Source organism: Bacillus rossius, chromosome 1 (assembly GCF_032445375.1).
Source record: "Bacillus rossius redtenbacheri isolate Brsri chromosome 1, Brsri_v3, whole genome shotgun sequence".
NCBI lineage: Eukaryota > Metazoa > Arthropoda > Insecta > Phasmatodea > Bacillidae > Bacillus > Bacillus rossius.
Genome location: NC_086330.1, coordinates 119,944,301 through 119,958,367, shown reverse-complemented (window position 1 = coordinate 119,958,367; position 14,067 = coordinate 119,944,301). Strand labels below are relative to the sequence as shown.

The 14,067-nt window shown below is 37.6% G+C and overlaps 1 protein-coding gene across 1 annotated transcript in view; it reads left to right on the top strand.

Moving 5' to 3' along the window:
* Positions 1-14,067, top strand: part of LOC134543264 (protein unc-79 homolog) — a 250,667-nt gene that overhangs the window by 188,699 nt on the left and 47,901 nt on the right. Inside the window, exons 42-44 of the mRNA XM_063388179.1 lie at positions 211-536; positions 7,247-7,357; positions 8,496-8,612. Coding sequence (XP_063244249.1) covers positions 211-536; positions 7,247-7,357; positions 8,496-8,612 — 554 coding nt within the window. The remainder of the gene's footprint in view (positions 1-210; positions 537-7,246; positions 7,358-8,495; positions 8,613-14,067) is intronic.

Below are 14,067 nucleotides of genomic sequence, written 5' to 3'. Positions count from 1 at the left end.
CATGAAGTGAAGAAACATTTGCATACATACCTATTTTTTTTTTTACTTGTTAATTTGTGTTTTCTGTTTGCAGGCATGTGCACAGTTATAATTAGTTAAAATGCATTCTCTGTGTATTTGAACAGAAGTGATGACTGAGAGTTGGGTGTGTGTGAAGTCACGGTGTAACGTAACACTGGACTGGACTGGACTGGACTGGCGTGGGTGCAGAGAGCAGCCGAATGCAGTTCTTCCGGAGCGTGGCTCAGGCGCTGCTGGACTTCAACGAGCTGAACCCGGTGGCACCCCTGCAGCTGCTGCTGGAGAGCCTGAACTCGAAGAAGAGCCTGCCAGTGGACACGCTGCCTGTCATCATCCACAACATGGCGTGCTACCTGGATTGCCTGCCCCTGGAGCAGGGCTACGCTGCCTGGCTGCTGCAGCTGGAGGCGTTGCTGCGACGCCTCTCTCTCACGCTGCACACCCTGCAGGATGTGCTGCCCCTGCTGCGCATCATGGTGGCCGTGCTCAAGGTCCCTGGCATCTCGCAGTTCAAGGTCACTGTCTCTCTCTGTCTCTCTTTTAGGGTGTTCACTACAAACAACAGGCTTGCTTATTTGTTTCAATATGTTATTTGTAGGGGTCGTATTTTACACTGAAACCAAAAAAATTACCATATTTACGTGAATATAAGATGCAGTTAATTTTAAGATGCGTCCCTCTTTTTATACTTAAGTTTACCCAAAGCAAAATGTTTAACTACAAGTATAATTGTATGCACTTCAGTGTAACTAACTCCGTGATTGTAAAACGTGAAAGTTAACTATGGTGCATTAGCTCTTTTACAAAAGTTTACTACCACCACAGATTTTGAGCACAGGCTGTACTGGTCAGTATTAAATTTATTTGGCATCTTCAACATTAAAAAAAAAAAAGACGTTCTTTGATATTAGTCTTTCTGAAATAACATGAGCCTCACTTACATTTTGGGCCTTTGACTATCAGTAGAGACCTGAAAAAGTAGATGTTATTTTTCTCAAAAATAGCTGTTATTTTTCTGAAAAATAGGTGTTATTTTTTTTTTTCAAAAATAGGTATTATTTTCCTTACTTTAAAACTGGTAATGATTTTTTTTTTACAAAATTACGAATTATTGTTTACAAAACTAACTTAGGCACACACCACAACGCTGAAATGCCAAATTGACCACAACGCAGACAGCTAAAAAACTGCTGTGTACCACAACGCCGAAATACACTAATGCCGAAAAATGTCATTGCAGGACTGCTACAAAGGTTAGGTTAGGTTAGACAAGGTTAAGTTAGACTAGGTTAGGTTAGGTTAGGCTAGGCTAGGTTAGGTTAGGTTTGATTGTGGTATTTCGGCATTAGGTACATTTAAGAAACACACACAAATTCATTCAGTTGCTATTTCGGCGTTGTGGTACACAGCAGTTTTCTAGCTGTCGGCGTTGTGGTCAATTTAGACATTCAGCATTATGGTATTTTGGCGTTGTGGTAACGACCCCACTAACTTCTGCTGTTCTTGTCTCTTTTTTAGTATGTAACTGTGCAGCTGCATTGTCTGCACATTAAAGTTTTTGGGTCAGAAGCGTAGAAACCTTAACGTTTGAATTCTTCCGCCCGTATGCACACATTTACGGGAGGCTTAGGCATTTCAAACAAAATATGGGTAACTTTATACTTAATTTAACATTAACTGTACAATTATTTTAAAGCAATGCTCAAAATCCAGAAAACCACAACGAAAACAAACACCTCATATAATCGCACTAGCTACGTTACTCGTTGATAAAATAATTTGTTTTCGCGGCAAACTTGTTTACAGCGTCGTAGGATTTCATATTTTGAGGTTACGATTGAAGTTCCATACTTGTTGTATGTCTCTTTCATGTTATTCAACTATAACTTTAAAATATGGGTATAGGAAAGTTTAAAAATTAATTTCAATAATTATTTAACAATAAATATTGTCGTTCGTATTATACTACAACGTAATTTACGTATTAAAGTTTTTGTCAGAAGAAACTTGTTTATATGAAAATAACGAACAAAATAGAGTGACCAACATGAAATCTCAAACATTCTTACCCAGCCGATTTATTTTCAACCCAAATGTAAAGGCACCGTTAAAAATATAAAAGTAAATTTAATCGATGTTATAAGAATATGAGAACAATTTACGAAAGAAATTGAACATTGCATTTTTATAATATTATATAATTATGTATAAATATATTTCAAGCCCGTGACAAATATTATTTTTATAGTGCAACAAGTGAACAAGTTGAGAAAAGGAAGATGGCGACTAAACTAAGAAATCAAAATAACCGTAGTATCTAGAAAAGTAATGAACTTACGGAAAATCATTGTAAATATACGTATGTATAATTAATTACGATACATATTTATTTTGATACGTAATTTTTAGGCGGATTTAACAAAATTTCTTTAAAATGTGCCAAAAACATGATAAATAGGCGTTTTCAATTAAAAGTGCAGAAATTCGCGTTTTACATGTGAAAATGCTTAAATTCGCATTATTATTCGCGTTATCGCGGTAGCGAATTTTTCAGTTCTCTAACTATCAGCATTTTATCCTAATGTGACAGTTGACTGTTTGTTTTGCCATATCCTGAATTGTTAAATAACCTTCCCCAGTTTATACTTAACCAAATGTAAATGAGTTTTCCTGCAAGTGTAGGCAGTCATCACTAATGTAAGTTGCACCTTATTTTCAGATCTCTGAAACTTAATAAATAGACGTTTCTTAAAATTGAGTAAATAGGTACTGTGAATGTATATGACAATTTTCTGAGGTTAAAATTCCACAAAAAAAAATATGTGTCTTAGAAATGAGTACAGTAGAATCCCGCTGATGCGACCCCTCACGGTTTCCAGAAAAACGGACTTATAAACGGAATGGTCGCAATAGAGAATTCGGGGTGTCACCGCATCGTCGGATACATACACGTGAATGCCGCTCGGGCAGTGTAGCCGAGCTCGGCGCGTCCACTATCGCACGAAAAGCCGTCTCAGCTGTCATGTTATCTTAACCCGTCCGCAAGAAAAGCCGCTGTGGTAGCTTCTGCGAGAGCGTAAGAAACTCGTCCGGCCAGGCTGGCGGTAGCGGCGGCTTGACGTTATACGTGACGTGACGCGACGCTTACCTCTCCATCCCCTGCTAATTCTTCAAGGCTCATCTCTCCCAGAGCCACAAACCATGTAAAAACATCCTACCCCCTTTTCCAACTAACATTTCAACAATTTCCTTCCTTTATTTCAACCTTCTGCGTGAAAAACTGTCAGCATCCTCCTCCCCTCGCACACCGCGTGCGACAAAAGCCAGGTTGTACAGTCCATTCTCGGTAAAATAAATATTTTTATGGGCTTATACGACAGTCCTTCGCCGTTAATAAATACTTTATAAGTTATTATGATACAATTTGTTTATTAGTCACACAGCAGTTTTTGCTGAAAAATCGCTTATACCTCGAATTTTATTGAATAGAAAAATTTAGCAGGGCCGTAAATATATTTATTTTACTGCACAGTTACTTTTCCGTCTGCATTCCAACGTGGGTTTTTTTTTTTTTTTTTTTTACGCTGTGTGAAGGGACGTGGAAAATATAATTGCTTGAGCTGTCAAAATAAACATCGCTGACGGCAAGGACGGGAGCGCATCCTGTCGGTCTGTCGCTGTGATTATCTACTCCAAAAACATGTCACAGCATTTCAGGATAGCATTGTTCTTATATCTTTCGTTTATAGCCAAATGTTTTCTACCTGATTCACACAAGTTCCTTCGCCAAGTTTTGAACGAAAGTAACCACCAGCCGGCTAGCATAGCCGAACTCGGGTGACGCGAATTCACGTAGCGCGAGTATTTATCGGAACCCATTGTTCGGGGTATGCGAGTCTGAGGTGTTGTAGCATTGCAAAATGGGTCATAAGAATATTAAGAATAAGTTTGATGTGAAGGATATTTTTTTTTGTTGATATAGAGAACAGTTCAGATATGTTAAAAATTGTTATTAACTTAATTACTCTTTTTAAATTTCATGTAAAGTCTTAAAATACTTATTTTCCCGAGATATTTAATTATTAACTTGTGGGTTAACTCCAGCTCATAACTAATTTTGATGTATGATTTCATTAATTGTTTTATTTAAGGCAATGGAGAATATAATTTTACAGGACATAATTTTTAAACTAAAATTTTGAATGAGAATTTCAACTTCAATTGCTAAAATTTGAATATTATATGTAAATTAGTTGGGTAAATTATGAATTCTATTGAGATTGTAGTGGAATAATTCGAGAACAGTCTGGAAAGCCCAGAAGGAAGAGCGGACAGGCGCGACACACTGGCGCCAGCAAGTTATTTTCCTTGTTGTAAATGCGGTGTTTGGGATTTACGCGTCACGTTGTACGCACAGCTGTAGCGACCGTCTGGAAGGGTCTCTGGAGGCTACCACTAGCCAGCCAATCAGGGCGAGTCCTGGCGTGGTGTGATGCGCTCGGCCGAAATTCCTTATTTGGGCATGTTGATGAATGCTGTACTGTGATTGGTCGGTTGGCCCACGGGGTTGCTTCCCTTGTCTTCACCTATACAAGGGAGGTAATCTCGTCTACCAACTCACTTGTTGCTCGATCGTCGCCGAACTCGGTCGCGTCGTCGGCAAGTCGCCAGACAAATGAAAATTTACTAAGGGACAATTTAACGCCTAGGGGCTGGGGCCACGCCGTAATTCTTTAACCTAAGTTCATTTTTTTTTTCGGACTATGTAAATAGAAATTTAGGCCCTAGGCGTCGGCATCGGCCTGACTTCGTGTGATTTCGGTCCGCGATCAACGGTACCTTGAGTTAGGTAATTAACCAAGGGACATTACTAAGTTTTTTTTTGTTTTTTTTTTCTTCTTTGGCGAGTGACAAGACTCCTCGACCATCAACGGCAAGATGTATGGTGCTGTGGTATGTATTTGGACCTCATCCTATCAAAATTCAAAGACATCGTTAAAATTTGTATAAGAAAAGACAAAAACTGTACAAGTAACGAAGTTTTTCTAACTAAATTCTTTTGTAAAATTGTGTATTGAGGCCATGTAACAATGAGAAAAAACATTTTTTTTTTTAAGAAATAAACAAAGATAAAATAAAAAACTCTTTTATTTCCAAATAAAGCAGAACCATAGTAATGAAAAATTCCTCAAGAACATTGTTTGTTTTGTTTTGTTACGTTTCTATGTGTGCTTAGCCGGGCAAAAACATACAACGTAACAGTGTATAGCATAATTCCACACATTTTTTTTTTGTTTATCTGCGCATGTGCGAAGTTAGCAATGTTATAGAAAAATAGCCGAGAACCAAACACCTGGCGACGTCGTTAACACTGTGAACACAGCTTTGTATGTCCAGTGACTCCTGAGATGCAATTGGCAAGATCACACTAACCAGTCGCAAGAAAAAGGCACAGAACTGGGACAGCAATAGGCGCGCGCGTAGATGCTATCAGGTGATGCGCGCAGATTACCGGTATTGGCTAGCGTGGACAGTCTAGAGGGGTGGTATCTATTTTTAGCAGTCTTTTGTATTCCTGCCTGCTTACAGTACAGCGCTCGCGAAGATAAACGTGAACACATAGCGCCCAACAAAGTGTAACAGACTTGTTTTTCAGCCGATTTTACTCAAATTTTCGACTTTATCTGCTCAAATTTTCGACTTTATCTGCTCAAATTTTTCACTGTTTCTCAAAAAACGGTCGTATAAACGGAATGGACTCATCAGAGGGGGGTCGCATAGGCGGGATTCTACTGTATATTGAATACTCTAATTGAAATGTCAGAATATTAATAAACCCAAAACATATAATCTTATCAATCATGGAACCTATTTTTTAAATATTTTTTTATTTATGATACAACTGATGTACACATTTAGCTATGATTGTCTCTTCCGTAGAACTTCTTACACACATCCACATTCTCTATTGAAGTCTCTCACCCATCTCGTTGACCACTTAATGCATATTATCCAGATACAAAACAAAACCTAATATGAATGTTAGCCATTTTCATGTTTCCTGCTTTCATAAACCAGTTTACAGACTGCAGTTTGCATACTGAAGGCTTCTTGAGGTTCATTGACTGTTTTAAATACATAGACTGGTATGTGGACATGGTTTTGTTGGCTGCAGTGTCACCAAACTACCTACCATATTATCAGATGTCGGGAAGAGATATTTTTTGAGCAACTTGACTATCTTGGTTCTGTTTTTTATCCTTGTATCCATGCTTACTACCTCGAAGCGTTTGTGTTCTGTACCTGTAATGTCTTACTTTCCTATATGATCTATTTTGCAGTGCTACAGAATTATCTCCCCCCTTTCATTTATAAAACTTCTTCCGACACTAACCCATTCCCTCTCAATACGCCCGGCCTATCATGTCTGTCAAGTCCTAGATTCTTATCTGAGAGCTGATAAAATGAAGGAATTATTTTTCCACATAAGTTTGTCATTAAATACCACCCAAAAAAATTTTTTTTTATATTTCATATAAATATACAAGGTTCTGCTGATTCCATGCACAAGACTGTGGACTCAAATCTTATTTGAAGTTGCAAATATATTTTCCAGTTTTTCTGAACAGCTGACCTCATCTGATATCATCTTATCGGCCATGTCATTATATTATATGCTGGAAAACATAGTAATGCCCGCATGTAAGCAAGAATTCACATTAGGTACTGCAACAACAATATTTATTTTGCAAACCAACCTTTTTTTTTGTGAAGATATCACTTTTGTTAAGGAATTTTTTAATCACTATGTTATAAATAGCTTTTACGTAACAGTATTATTAAATACCAATACAGTAGACATAAATGTAAGTTTATTAACCAAAAACTTGTGCCATGTCACTGAAGCTTTAAGGTCATTATGTAACTAATAACCAATAAATAAAGATACAGCAAAACCCTAATGATCTGCTGTAAGGGGTAAGGGTTGGAATCTCAGAAGGAATTGAGTAGCTGGCTTACCAGGTCACGTGGAACACTTCAAATACTGTTTTGGAAATGTTGGCATTAAGCTACCATCAGTGTGTGCTTAGTCTTTAAAAGATAAGTTATCAGCTTGAACAAAAAAAATTTTTGACCAAACCATTAAAATCTTTTTATACAGAACTTAATGTGTAATGTTTTTCATCTATCTTTGTTAGCTTGTCAACTTAATTTTTTTTTTCAGGGTCTTTTAGAGCCATTTTCAAAGATACTGAGCTATGGAATACAGAACTGTGTTTTGAAATATCATTACTTGGTGGACTTATGTTACTTATGTGGCAAAGGTTTCACTCGTGTAAGTATTTTGGACAGAGTATGTCCGCAAATTATTTTAAGCTGCAATTAGTGTAGTAAGAATAAAAATTAGTTATAGACAAGGGTGTATCCAGCTCCTGAGGTAAAAAAAAATTTGTGCGGGGAGGGGGGGCATTTTTTTTTTTGGAATACTACCTCAAAGAAGGGGGGAGGAATGGTTATGACTTCTCATGGTTGACGCAGTGCCTTCTATATTTTGTGATTAGTTAAATTCAAAGTGTTTAAAAACCAACAGTTTACATGGCAGAAAGTTTTTCAGAAATGTGTTCTTTGTATCTAATTTTATTCTGTATTTTTTCCCCACTTCAGAAGTAGAGGCAGCTACCCTCCTTGTCCTGCCTTACACCCTGGCTATGCCCCTGAGAATCCCCTTGGCTATGCCTTTGACTATGACTCTGGTTATGCCCCTGGCTATGCCTTTGACTATGACTCTGGTTATGCCCCTGGCTATGCCACTAGCTATGGCCCTGGATATGCCTCTTGCTATGCTTTAGGTAGGATATGCCCTTGTTTATGCCTCTGGCTATGCCCCTAGATATTCCCCTGGCTATGCCCCTGAATATACTCTTTTATAAGCTTCTGGCTATACTCTTTGATATGCTCCTGGATATGCCCCTGGATATGCCCTTGGATATGCCCTTGGATATAGTTTATAGTATTATAGAAGATTGTACATAATTGAATCTCAAGACACTTTTCAAAGTTAAAATTCATATGATATGGATAAACAATAAATGTTAACAAAATATATTGCTCTTACCAACAATGAAATGTTTTAAAATGAGAACTTTTCTGTTTAATATCACATAGTGAATATAAATTTATTATTTTTCTAATGTACTGTATGTAAATAAAAATATTAATACTACAATACATTTTATTCAAAACATTTTATTCACTCTAAATTCTTTGAGTTATTTTCCCTACTGTTTGTAAATATTTTTGGTATATTCTGTCTTAAATATTACTATTTTGAATATTCTAGTATATTTCAGAAAAAAATTTAAAAATTTATCATTACTTATTTATTTTTAAGATTTACTTCATCGTTGAAATTAATAAATATACAGTTCCTACTGTGACTACCTTATTGTCTTAAAAGTATTTATTTGTTTTAGGAACGTGACAAACTCATTTTAACTAGAATGGTGGTATTTGAATTAGTTCAAGCATTGAAATTCAAAACTTCTATTCCAGATGCCAATTTTTTGATGCTCATAAATTTTATTCTTCAGGTAAGTATACAGCATTTTTAGCTTATCATCAAAATTGCTTGTCATCAAGTGCTATATTGGATACAAAAACCTATTTTATTCATTCAAGGATGACAACAGTTGTCATTAGAGAGTAATAAGTAAGATTTTTACAAAGCATTTAATTTTTTTCACTTTTGGTACTTGATTTGAAATAGATATATATTTGTATAAATTATTGAATACTGATTATTAGTTCCAGTATTTTACAGTTGTAAATCCCATATTTAATTTTTTTTATTTTTTTTAGTAATGGAACATTATTTTAATGAGGCAATGTTTATGTGACAATAATAATTTTTTTTAATTTTAGCCATAAAATATTACTATTATGTATGTCTGTAATATAGTGAAAATATTTTGTTTGTTAGTTAAGTGCATTTGATGTTTTAGTCGTCGTTTTGTATTGCTATCGCAAGAAGGGTTGATGCTAATCTAATCAAAAAGTATTGTTATGATTATGATTTATATTGTGAGGAAGAACTGGGTTCGTAAGGGATAGCCCAATTAAGTTTTATTACAGTTTTATTAATTACTAATATTTACATTATTAATAAATAATTTTACTTAAAAATAATGTTCGATCACAAGTCACTGGCACTTAAAAATGTCTATTCTCAAGTCACTCAATGTCTACCTAGTTCCGCAGTTCGCACTCCTCACTGGAGCTAATCTCAGCAGTGGTATGCCCCTTACCTCGCGCCTGTCCACACACACAGTCTTGCACCGCTCAGTCACACTCTTGATTCCCTTCGCTCGGAATCCACTCAGAACTTCCGCGGAGGCCGGCGTCACGGCTTATGTATTCGTAGGTCAGTCTTTCCAGAACCGATGAGCGCAGTTTTGACAAGTCGCGTCATCCCGTGTTGACGCGACGCCCGAAGCATCGAGAATAGCGTCACTCCTCACGCCACGGCCTGCGGAATTCCCAAGGCCGCTCAGCAATAAATAACGGCATCGAAGCAGGACGATGTATGGGAAACGAAAGGGGGAGGGAGGGTAGCGATGACCTTGTAATCCGGCCAGGCACGTGTGGAATGCCTTACGTCAGTGGAGGCTACGTGATACGCGCATGGCGCCAGGAGCCTGGCAGGACCGACAGCCAGCCCAGAACCTGGCACGTGTCGCTGTCCTGTTTGTATTCGTAACAGTATTGTTATGTCGTGGGTGCCACCACATGAAATACTGGTCATGTGGACCCAGCAGCATTTGTTTCAGGCCCATGACGTCGCCCGTGTGTAGCAAGACTCGTCTCCCCCAATTAATATAAAGCACATAAAAAAAACTATGTCCACTCTTAGCAGTGGACATGCTATAAAGGTAATATTTACGCTTTATAGAAAGTAAATATTTAATTTCATGTAATATTTATTTAGTTTCTTTATATTTCATTTCTTATGTTTATTTGGACTCTTTGATCAACCCAGACTGTAAATTTCTTTCGTTATTGTTTGTCTATGTATTACTCTATGTTTATTTTATTTTTAAATATTGTCAAAGTTAGTATAGCAGTAGTATTTTGAATTAACAATTAATTTAAAGATGAACACGTCAAAAATGTTCAGTAATTTTGTTATCTTTTGTTTTTAAAACAAACGAAAGAAAATTGTTTATTAGTGAGGAAAAAATATTCTTTTAGAACAGAGACTTGATCAAGACAGCAGCTAAAATGCAACGCATTTTGAAATTGATATATATAATTTATAACATTATTCAAAGATTGGAAAGAACCGCTACTACAAAAAGTAGTTGAGTTTGTAAGAGAATAACGATATTTAATCTACGGAAGATTATACTAAAATACCAAGATTTTAAATAATTATTTCTAAGAAGAAAAAATCGTAGGAAATCCGTCTTCAAGAGATCGCCAAATTCACTTGATATTCTATGACTACTACGAAGATTGAATACTGTTTGTAATACGAAGAAAAAAGAATCCTGTCAAAATGAGTAGTCACAGTTCGAGCCCAGGAAGGATGAACGCCGCACAGTCCAGTCCTGTCGCAGACCATATCCGGAAGGACGGAGGTGTTACGGCGCGTATTCCTGCCGCACGCTAGAGGACGGAGGAGCTGCACAACTACCGCAGTCCTTGACGTGTTGAACCAAGGAGTCTCCGAGAGCCTACACGTCTCGTGGTTATCCTACATCAAGGTTTGGTCCCTTACCCCATCAACCGAAGACTCGCGATTTAGAATGAAATCACGTAATCGCGATCCCGATCATGATAGTATGACTCAGTACAGATGGAATTTGGTAGTATAATAATATGTTATTATCTTTTGCTGACAAGTACTCCTTGAACGTACCTAGTGGTCCACGCTCTACAGGACTGATTTTAGTTAAGAATGATAACTTACTAATTTTACCTTTTATTTTAATGTGTGTTTTTAATTGTACAAAATATTTAACATTTTATCGTGAAAACAACTCACTCAAGTGTTAATAGAATTGTTGGATGCTTGAAGTTGATAGTCATATCAAATTCCATCTGTAGCTTAGAATAAGATAGTTTAAGGTAATCTTCATGTTACGTGTTGTTTTATATATGTCAAAGTGTATTGTCACTGTCATAACACACACTACACATGAATATAAACAGTACATTTGGATTTTGATAACACTTTATTCCAAGGTCTAAAGTTACAATATTATTATTTAACGTACCTTTGAAACACCTTACCTTGACTTTTACACTCAAGTATCGTAATGCTATTCTTGATACTGGGAGAGTTCGGCTAGAATTGAGAAAATTATTAAATAAATTAGATAGTTTCATTTTAGACACTAGCTGGCTCCACAGTTTGGCGCCCAACGTGGGGCCGCTCGAGTAGCGGTAAACTTGCAGTTAACACTATGTCGGAGGAAGAAAAATAAGACACCTTAATTCCTCAGAGGAATAATATCGGTAGCAGTTCTAGTTCAGACGTAGCTGCCAAAGAGAGGTTAGTGACCAAAGAAATGTAAGCGGGCACTAGTTCAGGAATTCCTAGCGATGTGAATACATCGAATGATCATCAGCCGCGACAGGAGGGAGAGATAGCATCCGCGGTAAAAGAATTTCAAACCGCTATCATAGAGCAATTGTTCAAATTGTTGCAGCACAAGAAAATCAAGGAAAAAAAGGAACGCGAACGTGAGAGACAGGATGGCGAGCGTAAGGAAGAGGAACGCGAACGTAAGGAACAAGAGCGCGAACGGAGAGAACAAGAACAGAGTAATAGGTTAGATAATATTGCCAAAATTTTAAATACTGCTTTGAATAAGATTGCAGCAGAAACCGATCAGATTCGAGCAGAAGTAACGTAAACACAACAGCAAATGGAACAAAACATTTCTGTAGTGGAAACACGGTTAGATACGGTAGAAAATGCCATACATGGCATACAAGATGACATTAATGAAACTTTACACGGCATCAAAATAAATGTAAGGAAAATACAGTTGTGATAGTCCGAAAAGAACTAGATCAGTTACAAAAGAATCTGGAAGGTAAAGTAAATAGGGTAGAACTTAGGATAAGTGACGTGGAAAAGGAAATGAGACAGCACACGAATGAACTACGTATTAGCAACAAGGAAACCGTTAGTGTAGCTAGTTCTACGGATATTAATCATGAACAAAACACCTCAAATTGAAATATTTTACCGATGACCACTGACCCTGTTTTCAGTGGCGTAGCGTGGGTGGGGCGGAGGGGGCGGCCCGCCCCGGGCGGCAGCCCGCGGGGGCGTGTCGCCGGTGAAGCGGGTTGAGATCTGATCTATGATTCATTCATTACATGTGTCAGACACACTATAATGTTCCATTTTTATCTACAATTTTGCGCACCAACTATTTTTTAATATTTATTTAAAAGAAAAACTGCGAAATCACTGACAGAGCTCTTTATAACGTTTGTTTGTTTACATACGAACGGCAACATCGCATCACGCCGCGCCGCCCGGCGCGCGCGAGCCGAGTTGAGCGGCACTCCTTATTATGTTCATTACTCATACAAAATCTTTTGTTTCACGCGTCGGCCCGTGTCGATGCCTCTCTTTGAATTTAGTACTACGCATTGTACTGTAAAGTTTGACCTTAACCCAGGGCAAACCAAACAACTTCCGCAAACCGGGACACAGTAAAACTCCTATATTGCCCCGTACCGCGAGCGCAGGTAAATCCAAAAAAATTTTAATACCCAAACTAATATCAGGCTTAAAAATACTAATAAGGTCGCGAACAGTGAGAGGAGGCAGCAAGTTAAAAAGACGCAAAATTTATATGACAACATTTAATAAATATATCTATCATAAAATCGTTTCATCACAAATCGGTGCATCCATCATAAAATACATAACCTATTACTACTTATAAAAAAATAGCTATATAATAATACTAAAAAAATACTTTAACCATTCCCCCAAAAAATTGTAATTTGATCATATACTTCGGAGCTCCGAAAATTAAATATAATTTCCAAAAAGGCATTAAAAATATATAAGAACATATTAATACAAATACAAATACAAAAATAGATACGCACCGGGCGTATCACCGCTGTAAATACCAAATAACATAGGCGAAATCTAGCAAAAAATTGACACAACTTAACATGCAAATAAATATACCAAAAATTTAGCAAATTACAAATTATGGGTTTACAAGCTCTTCTCAGTTAAGTCATTTTCTAACGGTCGACGCCTTTTTTCTTCTAGGTCTGGCAGGGATTGGGTGAAACACGCTGAACGTAAAATCCCAGTTTCAGTTTTATTAGTCCGTTCATTTAAATCCCAAAAATCCACAAATTATAGTTTCGCACCAGGGGTCAAAGGGGTCAACGGGGCAGTGGCACGGCTGGCACTTACTGGCTTTTTGACGTCGTGATGTCTGGTCACCAAATACACTCGTTTGCTCACGAGTGTTTTTAATGGCAAACCCTTGCCATTATACGTTACCGTAGCTGCAGGTAATTGTACGGATATGACGAATCCTTCGCCATACCGTCTTGGAGTTTATTTCGGCGCACATAATTCATCCTTGGAAAATCCTCGCGATATTCACACACGCCTCGCCAACCAATCGCGTTCATCGTACCAAAGCGTTCTAAATTATATATATATGAAATCCGTTCATATTCAAAAAGGAACACTCGTATACAGTTACTTCGATGTGGAACCATCACCATGGCCAACCCGCGTTTTACTTCACGTGCGCGCCCGCCTGGGCCTACCAGGCGACTCCGCTCGCCCGTCTCACCTGACGTCACACAATCAGCAGTTCTGCTCGAACGCCGTCTAGCGCAGCGATTACCAACATGTAGCTGTCAAGATGCTTAAAAATAAGTTTGAGGTAGTTCTTGAGGTACTGGAACAATTAACAGATTCATCTCAAACTTCCGAAACAAGATCGGGAGCCAGTCTTCTCCTGACAGCCATGCAGTCATTTAACTTCC